Source organism: Manacus vitellinus, unplaced genomic scaffold (genome assembly GCF_001715985.3).
Source record: "Manacus vitellinus isolate BGI_N305 unplaced genomic scaffold, ASM171598v3 scaffold_28_pilon, whole genome shotgun sequence".
Classification (NCBI taxonomy): domain Eukaryota; kingdom Metazoa; phylum Chordata; class Aves; order Passeriformes; family Pipridae; genus Manacus; species Manacus vitellinus.
Window position 1 is genome coordinate 8,524,565 of NW_021940122.1, and position 27,770 is coordinate 8,552,334.

General features: G+C 45.3%; 2 protein-coding genes across 2 annotated transcripts in view; one reads left to right on the forward strand and one right to left on the reverse strand.

Annotated features, from left to right (window-relative positions):
* Nucleotides 1-648: 648 nt before the first annotated feature.
* WDR3 (WD repeat domain 3) lies at nt 649-22,870 on the forward strand. The gene is given in 27 exon segments (XM_018074709.2): nt 649-1,323; nt 1,325-1,354; nt 2,691-2,900; nt 3,360-3,478; nt 5,109-5,187; nt 5,524-5,619; nt 6,081-6,191; nt 7,138-7,239; nt 7,359-7,456; nt 8,394-8,489; nt 8,799-9,029; nt 9,786-9,879; nt 10,236-10,337; nt 11,013-11,098; nt 11,546-11,681; nt 12,390-12,446; nt 13,134-13,234; nt 13,383-13,494; nt 13,610-13,744; nt 15,272-15,322; nt 15,984-16,049; nt 16,870-16,962; nt 17,519-17,566; nt 19,306-19,349; nt 19,843-19,971; nt 20,459-20,552; nt 21,163-22,870. Coding segments are annotated over 27 exon segments (3,351 nt in total). The 3' UTR covers nt 21,319-22,870.
* A 1,605-nt stretch (nt 22,871-24,475) lies between these two features.
* Nucleotides 24,476-27,770, reverse strand: part of SPAG17 (sperm associated antigen 17) — an 87,859-nt gene continuing 84,564 nt past the window's right edge. The window contains exons 47-48 of the mRNA XM_018074491.2: nt 27,334-27,462; nt 24,476-24,646 (exon numbers count right to left, since the gene is read on the reverse strand). Coding sequence (XP_017929980.2) covers nt 27,335-27,462 — 128 coding nt within the window. The 3' untranslated portion in view covers nt 24,476-24,646; nt 27,334. The remainder of the gene's footprint in view (nt 24,647-27,333; nt 27,463-27,770) is intronic.

Genomic DNA, 27,770 nt, shown 5'->3' on the forward strand with positions numbered 1-27,770 from the left:
AGACTTACTGTCACATAGTTCTTACAGTTGTGCACTCAGGCACAAAACTCCTTCACCCAAATAAGTTTTGTAAGAAAGAATAAAGCTGTAAATTTTAATGCTGGCCCAGTGAATTTGAAACTGAACTCTGTCATCAGATTAGGGTTTTTTAAAGCCTAAGATGACACTGGTTGCTAGATGAGGGCTACTATATTTTCATTGTGACTGCTAAACTACACTAGTGAATCATACTAGCGCAAACGTAACCACAGCAGTAACTTCAGTTTTGACATACACACATACTACTTAACTCTTTTCACAGGTTCATAATGGATAATAATTTAAAAGAGATTGCATCCACAAGGGGTAATTGTGAAACGTGGATTACAAAGCACGTTCATTAGCTAGGAGAAAACAACAAAACAAAACAACCAAGCATCCAAGCTCACACTGAGAGGTAATAAAGGCTGACAATGGGACAATGACAGCTGTAAGAGCAACTAAATAAGATTTCTGCCACAAAAAGCTGGGAGAAAGGCGACGAGCAAGAAGGGAAGAGCGGTTGCACTGGCTCTAACCCAAAGCTCATCTACAACAGCGGCTTCCCCCTGACGAACAGCCAAAACCAGAGGTCTGGGTAAGAGGCAGGAGGAGCGGGGCTGCTCCGGGATGTTTCCCCCACGCTCGGTGCCCGTGCCCACCCGCGGTGGAGGCGGCCCGGCGGGGATGACGCGGCTTGGGAACGGGCACAGGAGCGCTGGGAGTCCCACACCCCGAGGCGATGCGCGGGGGCCCTGCCTGGAGACGGAGGGACGCTGCTCTCCCACTCTCGCACCAGGCACACCGGCACACGGCAGCGCCAGGGCCCCGCCCGGCCCCACCCGCTCCCTGCCCGCACTGATCCCCGGCGGAACCCCGCAATCACGGCAGAGCGCAGAGGCCGCCGCCGCCCCGCCCGGGCCAGAGAGGTCCCGTCGCGCCCGCCTGGCGACTCACCCAGGGCAAGGCGCCGCGCCGCCGCGGCCTTCCGCGTCCCTTCCCGGGCGGAGCTTCGCCGCCGCACTTCGCCGGTGCCGCCCGTGGACGCATTCCAGCGCGGCGGGTACGGGCCTGGAGCGCTCCGGGCCGCTGCTCCCTCGCGCGTTCCCCCACGGGCCATCCCCTTCTTCCCCTTCGCGCGCGCCCCTGCCGCGTTTCCCGCGCCATGCGGCTGACGCGGCGTACTTGCGTACGAGCCCGCCCCTGTCGGGCTGTGGTCTGAGCCCAGAGCAGCGTGGAGCCTTCGTGGCGCTGCGCGGGGAAGCGGGGCGCTACGCTGGCCGTGCCGGGCTGCGGAGGCACGTGTTTCGTGTGGGACCGCCGGAAAGGAGAGAAGGTGCGAGCGGGCCGCCCGGACGGTTCCGGGGGATCCGGGTGGCGGGGCCACTGCTGGGGTGCAGCGTGCGGGGCTTTTGGGCCACCTGAATCAAAGCTGTTTGTGTTACTGGGCGGTATTTGAAGAGAAGCGACTCCTGCACAGCTTCCCCCCCTCTGTAGTGCGAGCACAGTGTGAGGTTTGATTGTGGCTCGAGTCCGCAGTTCCGGTCGTGTCCTGACCCCATCGTGTTGTCGTTTTCCAATTCCCCAAACTGGTCATTGGACCAAAAGGATCCCGCAGAGTGTTATTTTTTTGATAGTCCAGAATAAATTCCAGTGTTGGATGCTTACAAGAAGGTCTTGGTACTATTTATTTCTGTTTAAGGGCTTGATAAGATTTGCATTTGTTGAAATCTCACAGACAGCACTGCCACACAGAGCAGATGCAGCTGCAGATGATTTGGCTATCTCGAATGCAGCAGCTCTCACCTTTGTTTTCTTTTGATAGTACCTTGTGGCCATCAGTTGTCAGAGGGAGAGAATGGCGGTCCTGCTGTTCTGCTCTTACTGTGGGAGTAATTTATTTTATCTTGACTTAATCCTAAAATGGCTGGATCTCACTGTGGATCCTTTGAGATTTGCCTCAGTACCTGAGTTGAGGATGAGTAATTGCTGTCATGGTGACTGGAAAGCTGCTCCCTGTTTAGCTGGCTGTGTGAAAGTTCTTGGATGAATCAGGGATGTCATGGAGTTTGTGTTTTGGCTGTGGAACTGGGCATCCCATGTGAAACTTGTATCTCATAGGAAGGCAGTGAGCTGTAACTTTAAGGACTTTGCCACATGTTGTCTCCTGAAATCACTGTAAGTGCTACTGTCCACTACAAACTGAAATCAGGATTTACTTCACAGCCCCTAGAGTCTGGCAGCTGGTATGTTGTTTTGGAGATGTTCTTGTGCAGTCTGTGGGGAAGCAGTTCTGTTCTGTTCCTGAGAAAGGCCAGGCAAGAGAGAATGAATTAGGAAGAAACTTTCAGTCTTTACTCTCATACAATGCTTCTTGCTCTCTGGCACTTAAAACACAGAGGCAGAATTCTGAACTGCTGAGTTCCAGACTTCATTCTGCACCAGTTTCCTGTTTATGAGAAAGTACTTCCCTTCTAACTGCTGTTTGCCTTGGAAAATGGGGCTAATGACACTGTATTTGGTGCAGGAAGTTGAAAAACGAACTTAGAAAAAGGCAGAAGCTCTCGGATGTTCAGTTTAAGAGTAGAGAATGTTCTTTCTGCTGTGTAAATATCTGGCTCTGACATATCATTTATCAACATTATCCATGTTTTGTCTCCTAAAAATTGCAGGTTCTTATCCTTAAGGGTCTCAAGCAGGAAGTCAGTTGCCTCTGCCCGTCTCCAGATGGGTTGCACTTGGCTGTTGGGTACGAAGATGGATCAATCCGTATCTTCAACCTCCTAAGCGGAGAAATGAATATCACTTTCAATGGACACAGGGCTGCAGTTACAGCACTGCAGTATGACCATCTGGGTGGCCGTCTTGTATCTGGCTCAAAGGTGAGGGTTGCTCATCCGGAGGATGGCTCTTTCACGGAGATGCTCCATGGGGAAGGCTGACCTGCACTAAAATGTTCAGCATTTTAAGTGGGTTGTGTGGCCTCTACCTGTAGCAAAAGGATAGCAGTGAGAGGAGTTAGGATAGCAAGACAGTGATGAAGTTGGGGAGCCCAGGGCTGGGAAAGCAGCAGGGGCTGCAGGGCAGGAGTTGGGTACTAGTAGAGATTTTAAAGTGAAGAAGCTTGTGAGGTCAGGAATAGTGAAAGTGACTCAGTCTGGGATAACAATACATTTATTAGTCTGAATGCACCTTTTGGGAAGCAATGGTACTTGCATTAAGTATCCTTGACATTCAAGTTGAGAGTGAGAAAGTGTGCTCTCAGGTGATATTTTCAGTCTTGTAGCAGAAGTTTTGCAGAGACAAATGCCAGTACCTTGGAGATGCTCTCTCTGTTCCAGGATACCGAAGTCATCGTCTGGGATGTCATCAATGAGAGTGGTCTGTACCGGCTGAGAGGACACAAGGATGCTGTCACTCAAGTCCTTTTCTTGAAGGAGAAGAACCTATTGGTCACCAGGTGAGCCAGGCTAAGTGTAGTTGTTGATCAGGAAAGCAGGCATGGTTTTCCTTGAAATTTAGACATCCTATGTTCTACAGCCATTTGCGTTCTCCTTCTTGTTTCATGAGATCTCAGATCCACCATCATCTTTGATTTTGTCACATGCACATATTTTTTAATAGTACTTGAATCCAGATGTGGTTAGTGGAGCTGAAATGGCCATACTGAAAAAACAGTATTTAGAAAAGGGTTTAACAAGCTGGTAAATGCAGCAACTTAAAATTATTTTAACAAGGAATAATGATAATATGTTCATTATATATGTAACCATTTTTGCTGTTTATCTTGAAGAATTAGCCAGACTTAACTGTCTGTATGTGTAACTCAGACAACAACGTGACAGAAAAATTGCTTCCTCGTAAGCTGTAAATATAGGAATAAATTAAAAGATGATAAGGGGTTTTTTTAGTTGGTTTTTAGTTATTCAACATGAACTGCGAGTTGACTAAATTCTTTTAATAATAAATGGTTGACAGAAGATACTCTTGCTGAAGTGTCAGTAATTTTTTACTTATCAATATGTCATCTAATAGCCTAATAGAAAAGTCCATGCAATCAGTTGAGTGTAAAATTAGAGTTTCTTTAGCTTTTTTTTTTTTTTCAGATGGAAAAAGTAGTATTTGATCAGTTTAGTGGATGATACCCATCTCTTAATGCAATTTCAATATTTGCAGGTCAGCTTTACAAATGCTGCTTAATTTTCTCAGTAGCTAAATTGAGATAAAATTCCTCTCTGTTTTTTTACCTATTTTAACAGAGTAGAGATATTATCCTGTTTTTCTGGAGATACAAAGTCTTGCTTCCTTACTTTAGATTGTTTTATTGCCCAAGCAACTAACTGCCTTCCTTCATGTACAGAATTTTTTGTGGTATTTTCATATGTCCAATTTACAAATGCCTTTGGATCCTATGTAACAAAAGAGGTGGATTAACAATAAATACCACTTGTAATCAGAGAGTTTTTTTTGTCCTGAGGGAGCTTAGTAATGTAACAATTTATATCTTGATTTAATTGAAACTTATTGAGGAAAGAGGCTCTGACAAACTTACCAAAAATAAAGTTAAATTGTTGTAGGGTGCACTGAAAGAACCTGTTTAAATGCTGGAATTACTTTTCTTGGATGCTCTTGTAGGATTGAGGCAGCTTAATGTGTGTGTTTTCAAGGAGATCTAATGGTATGTGGGCTTTGAAGGACTGAAACAGCTGTAATTGTTAGGAGGAGCCACTCCAGATGAGTGTTCAAAAGGAAGGGATCTGTGTTTCTTGTAGCCTGGTCAATGCACAGGCATGGCACTGGTTGCGACTAAGGAGAATCATTCTCATCCTGAATAAGCAAGAAAGAAGGCAGTGTGACACTGGGGCTGGCAGCTGCACCCAGAGGTGGAAGCAAATTATATTTTTGTAGTACTTTTGCATTGCTCTACTTTGTTCTTGTGTACGTTGTGAAATTCAGTGTCTGAGCAGCTGCTCTGGGAAATGTTATGGCACGTTTTAGATTTTTTTTTTTTCTGTATTTCTACCACTTTTCTAAGCATGTGTGCTCTGGCAGTCTTTCCTCAAGTGCTGAGTTTTGATTCTTTGTTCCAGCGGCAAAGACACATTGGTAAAATGGTGGGATCTGGATACCCAGCACTGCTTCAAAACTCTTGTTGGACACCGAACTGAGGTAAAGGGGACATGTGGGGAACTGTTGGGGTGGAGGGACTTTGGATTACATGGCTCACTTTGTGCTTTCCCTGCTCTCAGGAGTTGTAAGCTGGCACTGTCATACATTTTACTTGTCATAAGCTTTAGGAATGAACAAATGAGAAACTTCTATACTTTCCAGGAGCTGTCATCAACATGCAGTGGCTGACAATTCCGATACAGATGTCCCCAGAGGAGGTCTCAGCTAGCCATTCTCTTTTGTTTAATTAATTTAAATAAATCAATTAAAGATGCACTACTGTTGTGATAGTTAAAGCAGCCATAAGCCATTTCCTCACACTGTGTCTCTGGACAGGTCTGGGGCATGGCTTTGCTATCCAAAGAGAAGCGTCTGATCACTGGGAGTGCTGACAGTGAGCTGAGGGTGTGGGATATCACATACATCCAGGAGGTAAGACACTCCCTCTGTAACCCCTCAATCTTCCCCCTGTCCGGCTGCTTGTCTTTGGACTGAGGTGGGACTAGTACATATGAAAATCTAATTGATGTTCTGGGAAACAGAGCCAAAGCAACATCTTTGCTGTCTGAGGGGTCCAGAAGCTGCCCTTGGGATAGGCTTTGCTGTTTTCTCTGTTTTTAGCTTTCAAGTGAGGCTGCAAGCACTTGCAGAACAAGATTTCCACAGTGTGTCAGATCTTCCTGCCTTATGGCTAGAGGGGACAGTCTTGTGGGTGGATGATAATCATGGGAGAACATGGAGTGCTTGGTGCCTCCAGGCATGCTGTAGGCCACTCTGGTGTACATTAACTAATTGTATCTCCAGGGAAATGAAGTGTGAGACAGGAACAAGAATGCTGTAGCTCTTATGGTTTAAGGTACTCCTTATGGTGGTTTTTTTTTGCCCATGAACAGGTAAAAGACCCTGACGAGCCAGAGTCCAAGAAAAGCAAAGGGCCTTCACCTGGCACAGAAGAAAACACTAAAGAGGATGAGACCTTAGAATTGGATGAGCATCCTGAGGAAGTAAGATCAGTTTTCTGTGCTGTCTATGAGATGGTATATCTAACCTCATTTATACCCTGAGTGTCATATTTAACCTATTTGGGAAAACGTGATTCTTGTTTTTCTCCCTTATTCTTCTCTTGCTCCGTAACAACTTCCTCAGCAGCAGTTGCTGCCTCATCTACCTGCAAAACATCAGCAGAACTATATGTGCCAAAACACATACACATTATTCTCCACTGAAAGAGGAGGACTAGCAGATGTTTAAAGTTTAACTCTGCTAATAGAGCTCCTTGATCAAACAACACAGGATTAAGACAGTTACTGGCTGGTTGGCAGTGCTGATGCTGAGCTTTGCAGGTCAGTAACAGAAACTGGGAGGTCAGAGTTGTACCATAAGGAAGTATGATGTGAGATTTGATTGCAGAAAGCCATTTTTACTTGTGCTGCTGCTGGAGGCTTTACTGAATCTTTCTTTCTGGTGGAACTTTCTAGGGTACGGCTCAGATTTCACATCGCTTGTAGTTGTGGTAGATACCTTGTTAAAGAATTTTCCAACTTCCTCTCCAGGTGATTTCTCTCCCTTCAATCCTTTGTTTAAGAGTCTTTGTTGTCACCCTCTCTGCCTCTACTGACAGAGGAACTAAGTTCTGGTGCCTTTGTAGCATAAAAATTCATCTCTGTCTCTTAAATGGCTGTGGTTTGCCAATAAATTTAAGTTATTCTTCCACTGAGACTGTCAATGATTATTTTTCAGTTAAAATGCAACAAAATATAAGGAGATAAGCTTTGTAGCTCACACAGATGCTTGTTTTGTTTTGATTGTCCTTACTAGCTGTTCTACCAAGACCTTTTAGATTCATTTCCCCCTCTTCTCTTCTTGACTTCCCTTGTCAGCAGGTTTCTGAGTTTGCTTGGGAAGATCATTTGACATTTCAGACCAGAGATTTTTCTTCTTTCCCTATAGCGCATCGTTAAGTGCAGCAAAGTTGGATCCATTGTGCGGGAAGGGAGAGACCGAGTGGTTACTCTTGCCACAGACCGAATGGGCAAGTTTTTGGCCTGTCATGTGAGTAATAGGCTCCTCTGCTATTGAGCTGTAGAGGAGGCTGTTAGAGACCTTGGGTAATTTCTGTGAGGGCCAGCCAGGGCTTTGCACTCCTTTGACTTTGTTTGCTCTGTCTCTAGGGAACAGATGCTGTTCTGGAAGTGTTTTCTGTCCTTTCTGAAGAGGAAGTGCAGAAGAAATTGGAAAAGAAAATTAAGAAAGCAAAGAAAAAAGCCAAGTAAGCAGTCTTTTGGATGTATTTGGATGCTGTCAGTGTCCAGAAAACTGTTAGAAAAGCCACTCAAGTAGCATTACACAGGGGTTGAACTCCAAGCTTTTGGTCATTCTGTTTGTGCTAGCCATTGTATTTTGGGGTTGCTGTTCCTGTGCATCCTTGGTGCTTGTCTGATCAACATTGCTCTTAGAGACTAAGTAGAGACGTTTCTTTCTGAGTCTTCCCCTTGCAAAAAAAGAAGCTAATGTGTGCAAAGAAATGGTCATAAAATAAGTTTTTCAGAGCTACTCACCTCTACTGAGGTGCTGTTTATACTGCTTGGTGCATGAAAGTAAGTCCTTGATAGGACATGCAGGAATGAGAGTTTCATATGAAAAGTCAGAGTGACTCTGATACCTCATCTCCTGTTTTACATTAGGCTCGTGAGAGCTTACATACAGGTGAGAGCTTTCTTAATGTTTTCTTAGTGTTAAGTGTGTCTGCATATCCTGGCACTTAACAGGTGCCTCAGAGCTGCCCTTAGGGAGAGGTCTGACTCCAGGGTAGAAACTAAAGCACAGGGTGTGTAAATCTGGAGATGCATTTTGGCAATGGCCAAGGACTTTTGGTGGGTGGTAGGAGATGAGCAGAAGCTGCTCTCACTCTCAAACACAGCTTTCTGTTGCCTGTTTTGCATCCGTATTTCTCACATGCCTTGTTCAAGTGCTTTGGCTCCAGACGAGGTTGCCTTTTTTAGGACAGATTTTCTCTTTAGTAGTCTTCATACCGGCACAAACTTCACTGTCTCACCCTGTTCCTAAATGTGATTGGCATTGCTGGATAAGAGAGAGATTATTTTCAGCAGGCTAAGCGATTACTTTATGTTGTTCTGTGTCTCTGTGTTAGTTTGTGTTGGCTGTGATGGGTCACTTGACTCTCCTCCCTTATCTGACATTTGTAGACAGAAATCTGAAGAGGTGCCTGAAAGGAGTGTAGAGCTGAGCCTGCAAGAGGAGATTCAGCGGGTCACTAATGTCAAAGCTTCTTCGAAAATCAAGTGAGTGAGCCTGTGATAGAGCCTGAGCAATGGTTATGCAGCTACCTGGGGAGAGCTCTGCACAGCTCGATAGGGGGAGAGGTGGAAGAAATTTCCCCTTTGACGTTTGTTTGACTTGGAGCTGGGGAGAGGCCTACCGTGATCTCCAGTCCATTAACACTCTTCCGCACACTTCTGCGTCTTAACGTGCACTTGCCTGTTGGATGTGCTCTGTCTGTATTCCTGTATCATTTGACCTTGATATTTGATCCCTCCTACAGTTTGCCTTATTGCCCCTGTGTACAGCTCTGATTTTGTCTGATCAAACAGGTCATTTGACTTGATTCTCTCTCCAAAAGGAGAGCTGAAGATCGTACTGTTGCTCCAGAACAACATCATTGAGTCATACAACCTGGACCTGTCAGCACAAGTCCCACAGGCTGTCCGTGCGTCCAAGATAACCATTGGAGGCCACCGCAGTGATGTCAGGACGTTGGCTTTTAGCTCTGACAACATTGCCATTCTCTCAGCAGCTGCAGAGTCTGTAAAGATTTGGAACAGGTATGCAGTCCAGTTGGGTCAGTGTCCTCTGCCCTGTGTGTGTCAGTCTCCCAGAACTCAGATGAAAAGCAGTGATAAGGGAGAGGAGACAATGGAGAGTGATAAAATAGTGAATGAAGTAAAGGAAATAAAAAGAAAACTATTTGATTTGTTTTCTTATTAGGGAAACTGAGAAGCTGTACACCTAAAATTGCAACACAAGGTCTAAATGCAAAAGTCATACATAGTAGTCTGGTAGAGACTGTATTATGTTGTGAGGGTTTTTTTGTTTTTTTTTCATTTTTAATAAGAGGTACTAACTGTTACGCTAAACAAGCTACTGCCTGTTCTTTTGAGACCATGTGGGTTATCTGAAGGATCTAGTATTAGACTGAGTAGGCTCTGCTTTGATCTAGATTGTTGTCCCAGTGTTTCCTGAGTGGTACAGTGTTTCAAGCTCTGTTACCTTTGAACTCTCTCCCTTATACTCCTCTCTCCTCTCCTGAGTGACAGGAGTTGCTGTTGGAGGACGGGAGCTCTGTCCTTCCTCACAACAGCCATAAGTCGTGATGGTGGACTATATAATTGCATGTTTTTATGGAAAATGTTCTTAGCAGTGATGCTGGATAGCATTTGGGTCATAGGATGGTGGTGGTGTCTCTTCTGACCCCAGCTGAAAGACAGCTGTGGGCAGATGCTACTCTGGAGCATGTCTCTCACTGAGTGGGCCAGATTTTGTGTCTGATAAGAGGATCTGGGCTCTGTCTCTGCCCACAGATCGACCTTGCAGTGCATCCGGACGATGGACTGTGAGTATGCGCTCTGCTCGCTCTTTGTCCCGGGAGATCGGCAGGTCATCATTGGCACCAAGGTAAGGAGTGTCCTTCTGCACTCCACACTGCCCAGGTCTGGAAATATGTTGTGAAAGTGTCATTAAGGCAGCCTCACAGAAAATGCACTGTGTCTCCTGATGTGGAGCACTCTGTTTTAGGTGTAAAAACCTCTCTGACAGGTTCTGCTCTGTTCCCAAACTCTTTATGGAGTTCTTTTAGCTTGAACTGAACATCTGGGGAGAGCTCCGACATCCCTGACGGAGATCAGGAGTTTGGTCCTCTTTGTAACAGTCATCTAATGAAGCTGGCTACTGGGGAGATGGATGGCAGGGAGCTATCATGAGTTGTGAGCGGAGGGGCTGATTTGTCGTCTGTGATGTATCTTTCTCCCCAGACAGGGAAGCTGCAGCTGTATGACCTGGCTTCTGGGAGTCTGATAGAGACACTTAATGCTCACGATGGGGCAGTGTGGTCCATTGCTCTTTCACCAGACCAGGTAACTTAGCCACCTTTCTAAGTATCATCTGTAGCATGTCTTTTTGTGTAGCTCCTTCCTTCAGTGTTGTGTTTACACTACTGATCAGACATGGGAACCCCTCATCCTGGGAGGTGGAGAATGCAGCTCGTAGCATCTAAGAGCTTTGTAGTGGAATCAAAACAATAGCAAGCAATAACCTGCCTGACATTCGTGCGCCCTACAGGTTAAAACATACAGGATAGATTTTACTCTTGTTCTGAACGTAGTGTAAATGGGATAATGTTGAACTGTTCTTCATTTAGAAGGCTGTGCTTGTGTGGTGATGGTAGGGTGTGTGTGATCCAGTAACAGTGGGAGTGTCAAGTTGCCCAGAAAACGCATGCACATTGTTACCTACAGCTGAGGTGACTGCTTTCGGTCCCAACATTTCAGTCCAGGTTTTGATTTTTGTTTGGGGTCTTTGTTTTAGACCTCCTTACTAGAGCTTTTGAAATTGTTGTTGCTCCTCAGCCAATGGATAATGCATGCTTTAACCAGAGCAAGTGTTCCTGGTGGTGTCCACTTAATCATTTTAATGCTGTAGGAAAGTGGAACACTTCAAAAACCTTCTTGTGTGTTGGCAATTCCTTGCTGTAGAATTTATCTGGATTATAGCAATTGGTTTCACAATAACTTTTTTGTTTTCCCCTGCAGCGTGGCTTTGTGACAGGAGGAGCTGATAAATGTGTCAAGTTCTGGGAGTTTGAGCTTGTGAAGGATGAGAGCAGTATTCAGAAAAGGTGAGAAAATAAACCTTTCTGGGCTATGTTGAGCTGCAGTCTCTGTTGTTGTTGATGAATGCTTTGGCCTTTGCTGTGCACTGCAAGAAGTGCCCATGACATCTGTATGGAACACGTGGAGAAGAGTGTGAGCTTGGTGCTGTTTTGTGAAGGCCTGAGCTTAGCTGGAGAAGGGCACTTGTCTAATTCTGATCCCTTTCTTCTGTATGAGTTTAGCTTCTAATCAGGATAGGCTTCCAGATCATTAAGTATTAAATTTAGCAGTGAAGTTCATCAGCCTGCAAGGCCTGCTTATTTCCAGTCCTGTCTTATAAAATTCATAGTGAGGAATGAGATGCTGCATGTTACAATTAACTTGCATTCCCAGGATGCAGTGTGGGACTTCCTATTTCTTCCTAACTTGTTTGTTTGGGATAACAATTGTTTTTTTCCTCTTCTTGTTGCCAGGCTCTCCATGAAACATGTGCGCATTTTACAGCTGGATGAAGATGTTCTCTGTGTGCGGTACAGCCCCAACCAGAAGCTGCTGGCTGTCTCCTTACTGGATTGCACTGTGAAGATTTTCTATGTTGACACGCTCAAGGTGTGCAAGACCAAATGGGCTGTGAGGCTGTGCAGGGAGTGATGTAATGGTAACCTGCAAGATGAGGGATACATAGGAAAAATGTCTGTTTATTGCACAACACTAGTAAGAATCAGAGAGACTATGCATCCTGCTTCAGGTGCCTGTTTGCTAGCAAACCTGACAGAACCATGGCTGGCTGACACTGGGGAAAAGATCCATGTATCATTTGGAAAGCGTTCTGAGCCTGTAGGTGTCAAGGTTCATTCTAAACGTTGCAGACATGGTGTTACTCCTGAATTGTGAGGCACTGTAAGGGTGTAGATGGATGTGTCACATGTGGCACTAAATAGGGCATAGCAGAGGCAAAACCTGGGGGAGGAGAACCTTCCTTGTGAGCAGTGTGTGGTGGTTTTGTGAGTTGTGTATTAGCACATGAATGTTAGGGAGTGACACAGGACAGACTGGAGCTGACAGATAGGCAGAGAGAAATAAACTCCATAGGCAGTGGTGATTAGCACCAGAATAAGTTCAGCTTGCTTGGGTACTTCCACCCTTCTCTCAGTTCTGCCATCATGACCCTGCTGCAAACTGTTCAGGGCAAGAATAGAAGTGGAGCAGCACTAGAAAGACAGAGCTCCTGACGCAGATCAAAACTAGCCTGTAGCTTGAGATTTTTACACATCTCTACCCAGCATGCCTAACTGAGTCACCTTTCTTCTGCTTCAGTTTTTCCTCTCTCTGTATGGACACAAACTGCCAGTGCTGTGTATGGACATCTGCTATGTAAGTATCATTAGGGCTGTGTTAGGTGGGTCAATAGGTGATATGGATGATTGTGAGAACCTCTGCTAGCAGCAAGGCTTCTAGGATAATGGTTTCTTATCACCCCCTTGCTCCCAACTCAGCAGTTTCTGTATGGGACACAGCAAGCAGTCCTGTGCTCCCTGGAAGGAGTACCAGAGTAGTGGTCATGACAGAACTGACCAGGGCATTTTGTGAGTGAGTGGAAATCAAAATGCTCTTGTGGTTCCTTAGACTCAGCTTAAAAGGTACTGCCTGCTCTCTGCTAAACTTACGAACTATGTGAGAGGAGCCTGAATTTTTTGTTAGTGGGAGCAGAGACCAGGTGCTGAGATGAAGCACCCTCTTGTCTGCTTTCATGTCTATTCATTCTTGGGCTGCATCTTGCTCTGGGGTGTCTTTGAAATGAGGCTCATTGAAAGCCAAGAATATCAAGATATAATTAAATACCTGCAGAGGTTCAGAAGAGGGCCAGAGTGCTGTCAGTGCGCTGTACCAGTACCACAGGCATGGGCCACCATGGTGAGAGAAGGTGGAGGTATCAGAAGGCCGTATTTCAGGGGCCAGATACCTGCCTACTCATCAGTACTTAGTCACTGGTTCAGCAGCAGTTCCTCGTGGGGCTGCCAGCCAGCTACCCACACCCTCCTCTCTCTTTTTGCTCTGTAGGATGGGACTCTGATTGCGACCGGCTCTGCTGACAGGAATGTGAAGATTTGGGGCTTGGATTTTGGAGACTGTCACCGTTCTCTCTTTGCCCATGATGACAGGTTAGTCAAATCCTACAGCATCTGGACTGTGGACTCTCTTGTCTCCAAGGGATTGTGATCCAGCAATAATCCTTTTGTCCAGCATAGAGTGGAGGGAAGGTCTGCAGTGTTCCCCAAGTGGGTAAATTTGAGCCTTCTTCTCTTCCAGTGTGATGTATCTGCAGTTTGTGCCGAAATCCCATCTCTTCTTCACAGCTGGGAAGGACAGCAAGATTAAGCAGTGGGATGCAGATAAATTTGAACATATCCAGACCCTGGAGGTAGGAAGTTTTTGAGATTTGTTGAAAGGAAGCATTATCCCTGCATGAGCAGCATTTTCCTCAGGGCTGGGAGTTGCGTGGTGTTCATGCCATACCTCTTCTGTCTACCATGCAGGGGCATCACCAGGAGGTGTGGTGTTTGGCACTCAGTCCCAGTGGAGACTATGTGGTGTCAGCATCCCACGACAAGTCCCTGCGCCTCTGGGAAAGGACGAGGGAGCCACTTATTTTGGAAGAGGAGAGGGAGATGGTGAGAGTTGCATCCTTCCTGCCAAAGACAACTTCCAGGACTGTTTTCAGCAGGCAGTTTCCTCATTTTTCACTGTGGAAGAGCCTGGCTCTACACTTGGCACACTGGCTCATTATGAACCACAGCCTGGTGTTGGGGTGCCCAGGCTTGTCTATCACCTTTTGCATGATGGGACTGTGCCCTGAGCTGTCTGCAGACAGCACTTGCAGGTGTTGCCTGTCCTTGCTTGTCCTGCATTGCAGATGCCTGGCTAACTTGTTCTCTGCTTTGCTTCTCTCCTGCTTCTCAGACTTTGGTCTGTAGTTGTGGTTTTCTGCAGGTCTGTTGGCTACAGTCTTTGATATTCTCTTATTCTCTTGTCCTCCTTTCGATACAAGTGTGTTTGGGAGGCAGTTCAGCAGGTGGCTGTTGTGGAGTGATGGAAAGCACCGCTTCTGTTAAATGCGGTTTGTCTTGGTTTCCCCTTTCCCTACTGTGAGAGGTCCATTCTGTCTTAGTAGCAGGCCCCAGAGCTCAGGGGTGCTGGAAGAAGCCCCTTCTATTCCATTTGAGCATGTATTGTGAGGACTCATAGACTCCAAGAAGGACTTCAATAGGAGGGAAGGTATAAAGGTCTCTAGTCCAATCCTGTGCTCACTGCAAGGTAGCCTTAAAGCAGGTGCTCAGATACTTGTCTTGGTACGTGGACATCTCCAAGGAAAGAGATTTTCCAGGCTGTCTGAGCAGCTGTTCCAGTATTGAGCCACCATAGGGGCGGTGGATGTGTTTATTTCATGTATCCAAGTGGAGATTCCATTGGAATAATTTGTAACTCTTGTCTTTTCATTGTATCCCTCAGAGGAGCCTGTCTCTGTCACCCCTTCTTAAAGCCGTTCTCAAACCACGGTGAGGGAAGGAGGCAGAAATGCAGAAGCAGAAGTAGATGAGAAACCTGCAATAGATGTATGGGGTTTTTTTTATCCCAGCCTGTTTGTAAGAGCTGACCCAGAGCCTGCACTTTGATGCCCAGTGTTTGGTGTGCTAGGAATAAGGGTGGTAAAAAGAGAGACAGCGTCTTTGCTAGATTCTAGAAAAGTGTGTTTTGGGTCAAGTTTGAGTAGCAAGGTGGGCATGAATACACCAGTAGTGAATTACATGCTGATGTAATTGATGCCTGTTCATATGAGAGATGGCAGACTGGAGGCTTTTTCCTCTTGCATGCTAGGACAACCCTGGGACTCCTGTGCTGTGTGACTGGTGAAAGCTCTGGTGCTGAACTGCTGTGGTGTCTGTCTCGGCTTGATGGGCTGCATCCAGAGCAGAGACCTTAATTTCTTCTTGTCTGGAAGATGCTAGAGTTGCCTGTGGTGTTGGGACCAGCCACAAATGGGCATTTTGCACTGGCACTGTTGATCTCTGCTTATTTATCCTGGTTTTGCAGTGGGCTGCATGAAGCTGCAGGCTGCCTTGCTCAACCAGTCTGGAGGGAATTTGTACCCTTGCTGCCTGCTCACTCCTGTTAATATGTTGTGTTCTCATCCACTGTAGCAACGAGAAGCTGAATATGAAGAGAGCGTGGCAAAGGAAGAGCAGCCTGTGGTGAGTTGCACCATCTGAATGTGTGTCTGTCTGACTGTACAAACTCTGGAATAACTATTTCTGTAAGAGGTATAGAAGAGGTACCAGAGAGGAAAGATAATTTTCTTACTTTGAGGAGGTGCAGGGGGGAAGGTGCTGTGGAAGCTGTGGTTGCACCACGATGCATTTGACTTTGGTACTTCACACAGACAGCTTCAGGAGATTGTGTGGAGCTGGCTAAACTGCTACACAGTAGCTGTGGACACTGAAACCTTGCTGTGCTTTTGCCCTATTTATCTCCCCAGTTCAGGTCCACACCAGCTCTGTACCAAGGCAGGGCTGCCTTCTGGCAGCTGCTTCCAGGTCCATGATCCCTCTAGCTCAGATGCTTGGGTTGTGTTGCTGGTTGTTTTGAGACTTACTAGATTACCTGGCCTCTGTTGGCAGAACAAAAACTGTATTTTCCTGCCTCCCAGAGCTCAGTGTTAGTACAGTGCCTCTGTTCTGGAGGAAAAGCTGTGCACTTGCGAAAACCTGTATTTCCCTGCATAAATGACCAGTTTAGGGAACAGGGCTGATGTTTTTCTTAGTATGGATTATGGTAGGATGCCTACCACAGCGGGTGCCTACGTGTATGAGCTGCTCAGCTGCAGAAGGATGGAACTGCAACTCTATTTTGTAGGTGCCTGGAGAGACGCAAGGAGAGACAGGGCTGGCAGGAAAGAAGACTATTGAAACCATCAAAGCGGTAAGGTTGTGTGGGTTTGCCAGTGTTGATTTGTGCCTTACCACCCTCTGCTCTAGGGGGGCTGTCACAGGGTCAGAGCATCAGTTTGAAGAGTAACTCATGCTGTCACATAAGGGCAAATTGCCTCTGCCTTGCAAGAGCCGTCTGTCCTGCTCCGTGACCGACAGAGAAGGATCTGACTCTAGAGAGTCCCACACCAGGAAATTCTGAGATCTCTCCAGAGAATGAGATGTGAGATTCCTGTAGCTGCAGCTTTCTCTGCCTGTCGTGTGTGGGACAGACTGGCCTGCTCTTGCCCTGTGGGGTTTGAAGCCCAAAGGAGCACAAGGCAGCTGGGATGTTCTCTAGACATCAGGCCTCTCCCTGAAGGGCTGTGCAGTCCCGTGGGCATCTGTGGAAGGTGAAAATGTATTGTGGAGCTTAAGGAGGGAAGTGTAGCAGGAAAGTGTGGGGGTGGGTAATTTCATGGCCGCAGATTTCAATGGTTTGGTGCTCTTGTAAATACAGAGGAAATCCTTAATCTGAATAGGCAAAATGTCCTGACCCTGGCTTGTGCTTCAAAGGGGTACTGCTTGCTGTGGGTGAAGTTCAGTGTCAAGGCAAGAACTGAAGCTGCAGCAGAGAGCACCCGGGGAAGTAGGGGCAGTGTGGGTGGTGTGTGATGTCTTCAGGACATGATTGATGTACTCAGGTGCAGTCTGGAGCAGAGGTTATTGGGCGAGATGCCCTCTGGTGCTCCAGGTCAGCCCCTCTGCTGCCACCTCCATTTGTCCAGTTGGCTTGTCCTGTGTCACTGATGTGCTGTTCTTGTGTTGCACAGGCTGAGAGGATCATGGAAGCTATCGAGCTGTACAGAGAAGAGATGGCAAAACTAAAGGAACACAATGCCATATGCAAAGCTGCAGGGAAAGAGGTAAAAGACTGAGGAAGGTACCAATCCCAGTGTGTGTTGAGTGTATCCTTCCAGCTCAGGTGGTTAGTATGCAGATAAAGTCAGGATAGCCAGAAACAGCAGATATTTGCTGAAGTCTTTTGGAGAACTAAATGGCACCATGCTCTGGGGCATGGTTAGTGGTGCATTCTTTCCTTCCAATATCTTTATGTTTAAAGCCATAGTAGGATCTACGTTTTGTCCATGGAAGAGTGTGCTGCTGCAAATTCATCCTAAAGCCTAGTCTTTGCCTTCATCTCAACAATCCCTGCTAAATAAGGGGCTTTGATGTAAGGGGGAAAAGTGACAAGAAGTGGAAGAAAATTCATACGTGTTTGAGTTAGTCATATACTTCTGAGAATGAGATTGTCTAGTGGCTGCAAATGAGGCCTTCAGTGACGTTCTGGAGAGGATGGGGGTGTGGGAATTGCAGAAAGACACTCAATAAAAGCTCTCTTCTACTATGGATGAAAATTTGGTCTGAATATGCATTTGTACACACACACCTTCCTCATTCTAACCCATTCTGTATCTCCAGGTTCCCTTTCCTGTCAACCCCATCCTCCGTGCCTTTGGCAATATTACGGTAAGAGGAATGCCCAGGCCACAGGCTGAGGTTCTTTCTCAGCTTGAATGGGGCTGGTTGGTTTGCTGGCTGAACCAAAACACTGGGTTGCTGTGGGAAAGAACAGCTTGATCCAACTTGAAAACTTGGCACTTCGGTTTGTGCAAAGCGAACATAATTTGGGTTTTTCACGATTGTGGAGTTTTGGTGGATTTTTTAAATTATTTTTTAGTATCTTGCATGTGTGTTACAAAAGTTTAACCCCATCAGGGTTAAAGAGGGGGGAATGAAATCCTGTGGCTCAGTAGCTAGCAATTTCTTTGCAGGTGGATGATGTTTAATTGAATCCACTGTACAGAAAAGGGAGTTTGGACCTGCTTCCGAAGTCTTGGAGAATATGCTAGTCCAAGTGCTAGGCTGCTGGGTAAAAACATAGGTGCAAATCATGATATGTCCTGTTATGTGGTTACTTGACCATGATGAGCATCAGTGTGTCAGACCACGAACTAAAGTACTTCATAGGCTGACAGTTGCTAATTCTCTTTCTTGGGAGAAACTCTACCCGTGGACTGTTTGTCCCAACATACCTACTGTGTTGCCTTGACTCAGGAAGCAGGAGCTGGAAGCACATGAAGGAAAATTCCTAAATCAGGAATCTGCCTGTACAACTGTAACCACAGGCAGGGCTGTGTTGTAGCTACCTGGGTTGACATGTGGCATTGGTACAGCAGTTATGGATTGTTTCTATTCCTGAAGAATTTACATTGAAAAAATTCTGTATGGCAGTTAAAAGTCCAGGTTTTGCAGGCTACAGCTGGTGCCTTAACTCACTAATGCTGTACTACTACACAACAGTTTTTACTAAATTCTGAGAATTTTTGACATCCTGCAAAATACACAGGTATGGATTCATGGATTTCATTGATAAGTAAAAATCCACTACTCTGAGTAGATTAGTTTTTGTTTTCCTGGTTTATTCTAATGTGGACTCCTAGACTGTGTTTTTAAGTACCCTTGGGAAGATCCTTGTTTTTTTGTTTTCCCCTTTTCCTGGAGTCATAAAATTGTTTGGGTTGGAAGGGACCTTAAAGACCGTCTAGTTCCAACCCCTCGCCATGAGTAGGGACACCTTCCATTAGACCAGGTTGCTCAAAGCTGCATGTCAATGCCAGATGAAACAGCCTTCTGTTTTCCTTCTAACTACCTGTAATCACCTTGCAAGAGCCTTTCTGTCCCTCCATAATTATGTGTCTATTTTAATTATAAGTTGGATAGACTGAACAGAAGTTAATGAAATCCTATGACTTAATAGTTAGGCACTTTGGCAATTCCCAGTTCTGCTCTGCATTTGCCAAATGCTTTCAGCACATTAACTGGAGTAGCAGGACTTAAGTCTTTGGGAGATGAGTTTGTGTAAGGTTTTATATGTATAATTTGTTTGTTTCACCAAACTTTTTTTCCAGTTTTTACAGGATTCATTGAAGTGAATTGAGATGATTTAGCTTGTTGAATATAAACTAGATTTTTCACAATATTCTTCACCAGTGTAGAGTATTCTGAGAAGGCTGGGTCTGTGTTTTAAGGCGGGCGAACTTCTCAGCTGACTGAAGCTGAAGGAGTTTCCTCTTTGTTCTACTAAGCTTGAGCTGTCTGTTTCACAAGATGCAATTGTGTGTCTTTAACTGTGTGAAATGGGCCTTAAGGCATGTTGGTCATGGAATGTTTCTTGATAAGCAGAGTTGGTGTCTTTCCTGTTACAGCCTTCTGCATATGTGCTAGAAGTTTTCAAGAAGGTCAAGTCAAGGTGAGTCCAAAGAGCCTTATTGCTGAACAGATTTGTAACTGATTATTGAATTTCTAGGCCTGGGACTGGCTGGGGTCCTTGAATGGTCTTTCATGCTAGGTATGGGCAGTGCTAGAGAGCCTGGAGTTACTGTTCCTGGCAACCTCTTTTGGGAATGGAATTGGGGATTGGAAATTGTTCCTTCCATGGGAAGTGTGGGATGAAGCTTGTGAATGTGAGTTGCCTGGTTGGAGATGCACATGTATGTGGAGAGTAGTTTGGGAATGCTGAGTATGTAAGGCTGTGTGCCTGCTCCCTGTGCCAGAAGATGCCTGCTGGCCTGGGCTGTAGTCTGTGCATACGCACTGTGCTTTGTGGGCAGTCACAGACTGGCCATGAGGAATGCTTAGCACAGCCTTTGTACCAGAACCTACCAGTATGGAAGTCTTTCCTGCTCATATGTAGCACTGCAGTGGCTGAGACTAATGCTTCTGTCCCTTTGCTTTTTCCTCAGTGAACTGGAAGAGTCTCTCCTGGTGCTGCCCTTCTCCTATGTCCCTGACCTGCTCAGACTCTTCAACGAATATATTCACCTGGGTTCAGATGTTGAACTCCTGTGCCGAGCTCTTCTCTTCCTGCTCAAGTGAGTCCTTTATCTACCCAGACAGTATCTGGGCTTTCTTATACATTTCTGGGTCTGAAGCTCTTGGGAAGCATCCTTGAGAATTAAGATGTGGCCTCTGCAGGAGGTAAGGAATCACAGCAGCCCACAGTGAATGGTGTGTGGGAATGGACTGCAGTGTTGACATGCCCAGATGGGGTTGCTGCTCCTGGTGCCCCAAGTCTCATTGGTATGAAAGATCCTACATCAAGTCTGAAGTGGCACTGTTGGTGGCAGTCATTGTGTAGAGCTTGTGTCCTCAGAGAGATTTTCCCCTTGCACCACCCTATGTTAGACTTCAGAAAATAGCTTTTCCAGATAAATCTGTCCATGCCTGTTATAGTGCTGGTCTGGGGACGCCTAATTTAAGAAAAAAAGTATGTCTGGAACACATAGAGGCTCAGGAGATGGGCTTTCTGATGTTTCTAAGAACAATGCTGCAATACATCACTGCCTGCTTTGTTCCCAGGATACATTTCGGGCAGATCACAGGCAACCACATGCTGGTGACAGTGATAGAAGATCTGAAGAAAACTACCATCTCCAGAGTCAGTGAGGCCCGGGTGAGTGTTGCATCCTCCCCTGCTCCAGGATCTAGAATAACAGGATGGGCCAATGTTTGTGAGCCTGTATTGTCCGTGGTGTCCACTGGGAAAGTTGGTTGGGGGTCTGAGCCCATTTAAATTAAACCATCCTCCTTTGCAAAATAGGCTGCCTTTTCCTTATGTTCTTCCTTATGTGAGCCTAGCTGTGCTCTGTTCCTTATTTACTCTTGGTTATGTGATATATGTATTTGGGCCTTGGCTCACTAGTTTTCTAAATATGTAGGAGGTAAATAAACTTTCTGTTTTTCTTGGGCTTTTCTGTGGGCTGCTATCTTAATGCAGACTGTGCATCTACCCAGAGACAGCTTCAGGTGCCTGTCAGCAATTTGTCTTTCAGAACAATCAATGTATTATAGCTACTCTTAATAGAGGACTGTGGGGAACCAAGTGCAGGACTGTCTGTTCTCCTACTCGGATGAAGTTTACATTTAAATGATGTTGCATTCTTTAAAGCTGCGGATTGCCCTGCTTTTGTCATTTCTTGGCAAAGGGTTGCCAGTGCAGGACCCTGTGCTCCCTAATGAGCTTGAGATGTGCCTAACAGTGTGGTGCTGGTCTGTCTCTGCAGGATGTGCTGGGATTCAACATGGCAGGGCTCCAGTTCCTGAAGAGGGAGATTGAGGCCAAGGATGAGGTGACATTTTTTGCTGATGCCACTGAACGTTTTGAGGAGAAAAAGAGGAAGAGGAAGAAGAAAGAGAAGATGGTTCTTGCAGTGCTCTAGCATTTGCTGCCCAAGACCTAGAGCACCTGGATAGAGTCATGTAACCTCAGTGCTGGCCATGGAAGCATTCTTGTGGCTGAACATCTGTGCTGATGTCCAGTGGCTGGGACAAAGTCTGTCCCCTCCCCATGTGGTATAACCAGCTTGTAAACCTAACTCAGAATGGTTGTCTCTGAGGTGAACTATCTGTAGTCTGTTGCAAATGTATGCATTTGGACTGTTTCTGAGGTGACTGTCAAAGGCACATGCTCTGCCTCCAGGGGAATGCCCCTTAGCAACTGAGCTGATTATCCTGTGAAAGAGATCAGCTCATTTTGGCAGCACAGATTCAATGGAATCCAGCACATGGACTGCTGGTGAGACCATGCCCTGTCCAGGGAAGGCAGCCGGCAAGATTTCATACTGGTTTGACACCTGTTCATGGCTTGTGGCCTCTGGACAAGCTCAGTGACTTCTGCTCAAGTGTGAGAATTTGGTCTACAGCTGCTCAGTTTTTCAGTGGGATGGGAAGAAACACGTCTGTACTCTGTTAAAGGAATATTTATATATGCCCTACAAGACTATTTTGTTCACAGTGTTTTGTCCTGATATTTATCTAGTAAAGCCTCAGCTGCCTTGCCCTGTTTGTCAGTTTTGAAAGGATTTTTTTCAGGGAATAAAATTAGTGGGAGCAAATGAAAGGGCTGCCACCCAGGATTGTGCTGTTCTGCAGAGCTGGCAGACTGAGCGGAGAAGTGTGGGTTGTTTGCATTGTACTTGATCCAGTTTTTAGAAATTGCACTGGATTGTTGCAATGTTGTACTTGTCCTGTATCAGACAAATGAGTTTATTTTCTCAGCAGGGGCAGAGAGGCAGGATAAAGTGAGCAAGGCTCTGCTGCTCTGGTAAGCTATTAGTTTGTAGTACATGCTGTGTTTTTTACCAGTAATCACAGGTTTGGTGGATGTGGAGGCAGCTTCTAGTTACCTTGCTGGCTGTTGGGCCTCCATGTCTGACTTGGGTACTCAAAGCTGAATTTCTAACCTGCATTTCTAACCTGAATTTCTAACCACATTTCATGTGGATTTTTATTTGCATCCCAGTTTTTGCTGAGTGCTGTTTTTGACTTAGGTTCTCTATTACTAGCAAGTGTGCAAAAAGCAAACAGTTCAGTTGCTCAGTCTTTAGGCAGCACCTCAGGTGTAATAATTACACCTCTTAGAGTAACTGTTGTTCGTAAATAACTTTGTCAGGGGGGCTGATTGTTCACTTGATTCTGCAGAGTCTGGGTAATTTACAGGAGCATGTTGTACTCCAATTCCAGCAGGTGGGTCTCAGACTCTTTACAGAAGTAGCAACCTTCATACAGCTCTGCCAGATGTTTCTGGGTGCCTCTCTAATTTTATATTTGTCCGGATATGGGTGAAACTTGTGATCAAACACTCCACTCAAACATGTCTCCATCCTGACCTATTCTGTTCTCTTTCATTGTATTCTGTTCTTTTTCTTTATTCCTCCCAGAGAAGACCCTCATAAGAGAGTCTCATAAGAGGAATTACTGCAGTGGGAGGAAGAGGATGCACTGTAGGATGATAAATTTTGTTGGTAAACTCAGTTGACATCTGGTTTCCATGTCAGCTGCTGCTGAAATGGGCAAGCTCACTGGGAAAACAAAGAAAAGTGTTACAAATGGAGAGGTGGCTTGTGACACCACAGTGCACCCTCAGCCACGGTGAGTGAGGAGAGAGATCCCAAAACCAGGTACCAAAAGGGGACGGCTGACTGTGCCTCCATATGATGTGCCCTGTTTATCTTAGTGACACGGAGATAGGTGCTATGGAACCTACGTAATGAGCTGCTGTTTGATGATCCTCTGGAAGGCCTGGGATAAAAAACACAGCCACAGGTGCACATGAACTCAGGGACTGGTGAGAAGGTTGTAAAGGTATAAAAGAGTGGCTTGGGATGCAGAGTCATCATTAGGATGACAGGTGTTTCCTCTGCTCTAAGTTGGAAGAGGGGGAATTCCTTCACCTTTGTCTCCATTTGCTGTCACTGGTATTAGGGAAGAATTCTTGGAAGAAAAGGTCCTTCAGGTGGTGGGAAGTTGTCCTTTCATAGCTGCTGACACAGGCTCCCCTGCTGAACTTGCCCTCTGGTTCTCTGATTAGTATCACTTGTGACTGGCCTGTACTAATGCAGTACTGGGGTGGCTACTGAGAGCTCAGCATATGCTTTAAATGGAAGAGGTCTATCCTGTGCCAACAATCCACTGATACACTAGAATTCTGATATCCTTGGGTACATCAACTTGCCCTTTCTTAGGTGAAATTCCCTGGATTTACAAACCTGAGCAGGAAAGCAATTGCAAGTACAGGGCCAGCTTAAATCTGTATCAGAATATGTGTCTCAACAGTGTGAATGAGAGAGTACAAAACTGGCATTCACATTTCACACTGGTGAAAGCTATTATTAATCCCCAGTCATGGGATTCTCAGTCACTCTGAAGTGTTGAGAGAACAAGTCACGTGCATGTATCAAGGAAAATTCCCCATCTCTCTCAGGATGTCAATGTTGGAAAAAGGATGAAGCACAGAAAATCACCTGGTGGAAATGAATTCATTCATAAACAGGAAGCAGAACTGCATTCAGATACACAAATAAGATGGCTCACAAAAAGAGCCTGAGATGTTTCTCTTAGTCACTGCTGTGTAAGTAGGAACAAGGAGGGGGAAAAGGCCATCTCTAAGTGGCTCAGTCTCCCACTGAACAGAGACAAGCATTTGAAGGTCCTCATGTCTGACAGTGAACAAGAGGATATAAGCAGAATCCCTCTCTGTCAAGTGTAACTGTGTACTCATAACCCTCATCTGGTGTCTGCAGCTAATTAAAGGCAGGTGAACACACAGAAAGTTAAGCTTATGATTGTGAAAGCAAACAGAGACTTAGAAGACCAGGGCCGGTCAGCAACTCTCTTAGAGAATTCACAGTTGACTTCAGTGAAACCTGCTACATGCTGAGTACTTAAAAAAAAATTTCAGGTGCCTCAGCACCTAAAACCTAACCCCTTTTGAAAAACAAACCTGTTGGGAACCATTCAGTACTGTAGTAGGGTTGAAATACTGCAATCTTTCCAACTGAAATGTTCGCATTTCAGACACCCATGTCAGAAGTTAATGCAATTTTGGGACCGCTTTTCCCATTAATAGGGAACAGGAAAAATATTTATTCACACTTAATCTGATTAAGTAAATGAAAAAGCCTACACTGGGATGTTTCTCTACCGTTGGACTAAAATTCAGGTATTTCAGTGCTGTTGATCCTCATGTTATTCTTCTAGGGTTCTAACCTGTAGTGAAAAAGGAGAGAAAATTAACATAAAAGAAAAAAACCCAAACCAGTAAACCCCCAGCTCTACCTCTGTACAGTTGTTGAAGCAAACCCAATAATTCTGTCCAGATTGTTGGCAAGTGTTTCGGGAGCACTGTGATTGCTACACACTGGCTTCAGTATATTTGTCCTCTTGCTGTTGGAAGGGAACATCATGAGAAAGAGTTCTTACATGGGCTTCAACTAGATCAAGAGTTTGCTTTTATTGCACAAATTGAATGGCACAAAAATAACTACACATTCAGGATGGGTGGTCTACTTAGGAATAGCAAAGATTTTCATGGGCAGCTCCCTGTGCAGTATTTAATTCTGAGTACGTTAAGAGAATCTTTGTGAAATGTTTTAAATACAAATGTGAAATAACTAAGAAAATATAAATGAGATAAAACTAAGTTCGATCAGGTAATGCTTGATCAGTGATTTTTGCTTGTTGGTCTCTACTAGGAGGAGTGGCAAATTTGTGATCTAGTATTGTCAAGTGTAGTATTGCAGGGATGTTTCCATGTCTCGATGAGAATCACTGACTGGTGATAACCACCTGGAAAGGTGGTTACAGTGGTCACAGTGCCTCTGCAATGACTTAACTGTTTCTATTCTGGATGGCTGAATAAGACTATTTAACCAACTACAGGACTTAACCTAGGAGTGTCAGCGTTTCACGTTTGGTGAGACTAAACCAACCAGTCCAGAGTTCCTTGACATATTTGAGATGGATATGGCTTTGAGTCCAGGAGATTTCAGGGGGAGTAATGTTCAAAGAGGCACTAGGTACGGTGTTTTGGTAGTATGGGGTAGCTGTAGCTAGCTTCAGCAGCAATTATCAATCAATTCACAAAAGGACACTGTCAGAACAGAAGGGAGATTTGGCTATGGCCATGGCAGCTGTGATTAGTAGCTAGAGTAGCCATGTAGGAGGAGAATACCATGTAGTTAATTCCTCTCCACTTGGGCTTTTAATGGGAGATCACACTGATTAGAATTTCTCTTGGGACAGGGTGTGTCTCACTAAAATGTGAACTGACTGGGTGACTATTTCTCTTCCATTTCAACACAAAGTGAGAGAAGTTTGTCTAAACTGCCTTCATGATGAGCTCCAGGTTGTAAATCCCTAAGGTGGAAGGCATTAAACTGGATGTTTTTATAGACTATAATTGCATATTACTCTGGGGGTAAAATTCCACACTGGAAAAGGTAAGAAGATATTTAAACAGGAAAAAAAGCTATATTTGATGTATGCTGGGCAGTCCTAGAGCAGATGCAGCAGTCAGAGGTACATGTCTGCGAAGTTTTTCAGAGCTGACTGATGTGGCCGCTTTTCTTTTTCTCCAGAGGAGAGGAAATGAGATACAGCTGGGATTTCTTTACTGACTTGTTAGATAACATGGCAGGCTTACAGATGTTAAAGTTGAAAGAAAAAGATGATGTCAGTGTTACACATATGAAGCAAATGGGGACTGTTGAGCTGAGAAGAAACATCCATAGGGTTCCTGTTTATGAACTGTCACCATCAATTGTATTGTAGAGCATCTGAGTTCATATGGATGAGATGAAACACCAGCCTAATGTTAAACATGTTGACTGGTGGTTTCATGAGAAATTCCCAATAAGGCTTCCTTGTTGTCAGGGAAGACTTACCCATTGTAAGACACTATTAGAAAGTGTCAAAAGGAGGACTACAAAGATGGTGAAGGGCCTTGAGGGGAAGCTGTACGAGGAGTGGCTGAGGACACTTGGTTTGTTCACCCTGGAGAAGAGGAGACTGAGGGAGACCTCATTGCAGTCTTCAACATCCTTGTGAGGGGAAGAAAATGGGGAGGTACTGGTCTCTTCTTTGCGGTGACCAGTGACAAGACCTGAGGGAATGGCCTGAACTTGTGTCAGGGGAGGTTTAAGTTGGATATCAGGAAAAAGTTCTTCACCCAGAGAGTGGTCAGGCACGGGAACAGGCTCCCCAGGAAAGTGGTCACAGGACCAAGCCTGACAGATCAAGAAGGGTTTGGATAATGCTTTCAGGCACATGGTGTGATTCTTGGGGCTGTCCTGTGCAGGGCCAGGAGCAGGACTCAGTGATCCTTGCAGGTCCCTTCCAGCTCAGAATATTCTGTGATTCTCTGTATAGACTGATTGTCTGAGGCTACAGAAATGTGGTGTATGAAACAGTGTGTGCAGAGGATTGTGTGTATTTGAATTTGTCACATTAAGGTTGCTCTATCTGTAAGGCTCCTGTCCCTTATGAGACTTGCTGTCAGTGTCAAAGGGTCATCAGTACGACTAGGTTTTAGAAAGTGAAGTCTTAAAGAGAGGCTGATTTATTAGGGCTTAACTGTAATAAATCCAGCTGCCAGGACTTGTTTAATGTGGAAACAGTAAGTGAAGGATTTGGGAGAAGACTGAGGAGGCTCTGCTATGAGTGCCTCCATGGAGCTGAGCAGTTGTAGTAATTTGCAGATCTCTTGTAATGAATCCTTTAGTTAATATCATCACAGTGGCTCCCTTCTCTTGTCTCAGGTGACCATGTCAGTGTGATGGGTGCATGACAGCTTTGCTGTGAGTTCCATGAGGTTTGTTCATGCTGATGATGAAGCCAAGAGGAGGTAAACAACTGTACTTTAATTTGCAGCTGGTATCACTGCATCCAGTACTTACATTAACTAGAAGGCTTTCGGGGTAGTGTAATCCGTAGCCGTGGCTTGGGGCTTGTAGGAACTGCCCGGACTGTTGCTGCCATCCCTCCCTGAGGGTATCCTTCTGGGCGGCACTCATAAATGGCACTGGCTAACACAGGTGGAATGTCATGTTAAAGATCTAACCCTTTTGGTACATTTATTTAAAATAACGTGTGGGGGTTGAAATGAATTCTGGAAATAAGATCGTGAAATGTCTTGAATGTGGACTACTGTCCTCAGCTCAAAGATTAAAGGACCAGGTAAAATACTGGGGAAGGGCATATGTTTCGGAGGCTGGTCTGCAACTGTGTGTCTGAGGACTGGGTGAGTGGGAACAGAACAGCAGCTGGTTTTGCTGCAATGCCACCAGTTCTGTCTCAGCTCTGCAATTACAGGCATGAAAGGTTTCTTTGTGGC